The 2,558-nt window shown below is 42.7% G+C and overlaps 1 protein-coding gene across 1 annotated transcript in view; it reads right to left on the bottom strand.

Moving 5' to 3' along the window:
- Positions 1 to 2,558, bottom strand: part of LOC101847688 — a gene marked incomplete at its 3' end in the record, with an annotated part of 17,605 nt that overhangs the window by 970 nt on the left and 14,077 nt on the right. Inside the window, 1 exon segment of the mRNA XM_013088098.2 lies at positions 1,390 to 1,483. Coding sequence (XP_012943552.1) covers positions 1,390 to 1,483 — 94 coding nt within the window.

The following is a 2,558-nucleotide window of genomic DNA, read 5'->3' as shown; positions in this document are numbered from 1 at the left end:
CGCCGGCCAAGGTAACCATGTAAAATTTTTCTCTTCTTTCTTGAAAAGTAGGAGAACCCCCCCCCCCCCAAAAAAAAAAAAAACACACACCGAAAAACAAACAAAAAACAAACAACCCCCCCCCCCAAAAAAAAAACAAAACACACGCAAAACCAGACAACACGTCATGAAGTACACACCATGCAGATTCGTCTCTTATTTTGGTATTGGGACAATAAAGTACTGCATAGGGTCTCGTTATCGGAAATGGAGAAAAAGACCTAGCCTCAGCGAGCCTCCTCCTGTGTATTATGGTAAATGCAACTATCAACTCACAATACATGTACAAACTTCTACAAATGTGCTCATTTCAGGTGTGCGGTTGAAACTCATGACCCAGCCACTAGGTTTGATGCCAATGTTGATATTTCTCTACAATGATATACAGTGGAACTCGGATTCAACGAGGTCGCCGGGCCTGACCTAAAATCTCGTTGAATCCGAGTGTTCGTTATAGCAAACATGAGGCTTTGTGTAGATAATTACAGGCACTGAGCAAGTATAAAGAGAAGTCACAAGTAGTTCCTGAAAAGCCTGCATATTATGAGCTGTATTAAAAAAAAGACCGATTCGTTCAAATGCACACGCCTATGTCATCTCGTTGTTCACCAAAAAGTTGTGTTGCTGTGTAGAGCCTAGCATACGACAACTTTTGATTCCATAGAGACCCGCGCACAATTCATTACGTAGATCTATGTCAAGACTAGACTACATTGTCTGACTGTCATTGTAGTAATGACCAGTTGCCGAGGGGGGCACGTTTATATCTGCGACGTTCAACGCCCGGACCGCTATTGTCCCCCCCTCCCCCCCCCCCCCCCCGACACGCACACAGTGTCACACGTGGGAAGGCTGCTCATCCGATCCCGACACACACACGCCAGAGTAGGCACGTGCGCGTGCCAACAACCCATGTGTTGGTATGAAAGAAGGCCGCTGATTGGTCGCATGCAATCGGCTAAGTGAATAATGGTTCAAGATGCAGGTGCAATGGCTGATTTCTGGGAACACATCAGGTTCGTTTTGGGAGAAAAATGAGCGAAGCCACGTTTGCGGGCGCTGTTCACCCTGGAAGTCTGGAAGCGACCTCGTTGAGTCCTAGCTCGCTGATTTAAGTGTTCGTTGAATCCGGATTATTTTTATTGATTTTAAATAAAAAAACCCCGGGGAATCTGTCTCATCTCGTTGAATCCGAGTTCTCGTTGAATCCGAGTTCTACTGTATAAGAGTGTAGTCTACGGGTGTAAAACACCCAGTCACGAGGAATAAGACATGGGATGTTATGTCACTGGGGAAAGGGTAAAAAAGGAAATTATAAAAATAAAAGTGCTAACCAGCATGGATACGTACCTTTCTAGTTGGAAAGTGTTGTTGTAATCGTCTGTGCATCGGTTCACATCATCTTTACACTGGGACGTCACAGCGATGACACAGAAAAGGAGCACTGGGTCATTGGGAAACAATAGGAAAGAATTAACTTGTGATTCAAGCAGGGTAGTTACATGTACTAGGGCTGGGCGGGTAGCAGGGTACCAGGGTTTTATACTCCCCTTCGTTAAATCAGAGACACTAAAATATAGAGACAGGAAACGAGGCCTCGCGGTCCGTGACAACAGAGCATTTGCGAACGTGACCGCTGAGACGCGAGCTAAAAATAACCAGGCGCGGTATCGACAGCGAAGCGCGTCGCGTCTAGCGAGGCCTAGGCCTAGCTTTCTGCGGCTTAGGCCTAACGCAATCAGAGAACTAGCCAAGGTTGCATATTTGTAAACACTGCCTCTACAATCTATACTCTTCTGGCCTACAGAAAAATTTACACATGTTGAAGAAAACAGGACAACAGATTTAAAAATTGAATTCTAGATCTAGGCCTAGTTATAAAATAATGTTGATCTAGCATAAAACCAATACATGTCTTGATAACGTAGACCGAAAACTAGATCTAGATCTACATCTACATCTAGATTATCTAGATCTAGATTCGAGAGATTTAATCTAGCCAGTGTCAGTAGTTACATAAGAAAAAAAGGCATCTAAATCTAGATCTATAGGCTTCCAGCATAATAAAAAATATGCCTGCCTTAGCCTAAATATAACTTTGATCTAGCTTACAACATAAGCAGTTTAATTTAAGATTGCCTAATAAAGGTTCATACATTTTTACTTATTTTACTAATTAGTTACATATTATTAGCCATGCATGGGGTCTGTACTGTGGGTAGGGAAGAGTTGGCGAGAAAAGAAAGAGAGCATGCAATAGCATATATAGATCTATAGGCCTATAGGCAATGATGAGGAAAGGCAACAAACTGTAGAAACAGAAAACAGATTTCGTTTTGTGTAGGCTATAGGCATTGGATAAAAACAGGAATACAATGCGACAGATCGAACCCACCAGAGGCCTATATAATAAATATTATATAACATGAACAGGTACGCGTCTTTCATGAATAATAGACTTTACTGAAGCTGGCTCTTACACGTGGGTGAATGTGACAGTCTTACTTACTAATCTTAGA

This window comes from Aplysia californica, unplaced genomic scaffold, assembly GCF_000002075.1.
Source record: "Aplysia californica isolate F4 #8 unplaced genomic scaffold, AplCal3.0 scaffold00685, whole genome shotgun sequence".
In the NCBI taxonomy this organism is placed as follows: domain Eukaryota; kingdom Metazoa; phylum Mollusca; class Gastropoda; order Aplysiida; family Aplysiidae; genus Aplysia; species Aplysia californica.
This window is presented reverse-complemented; position numbering and strand designations above follow the sequence as displayed.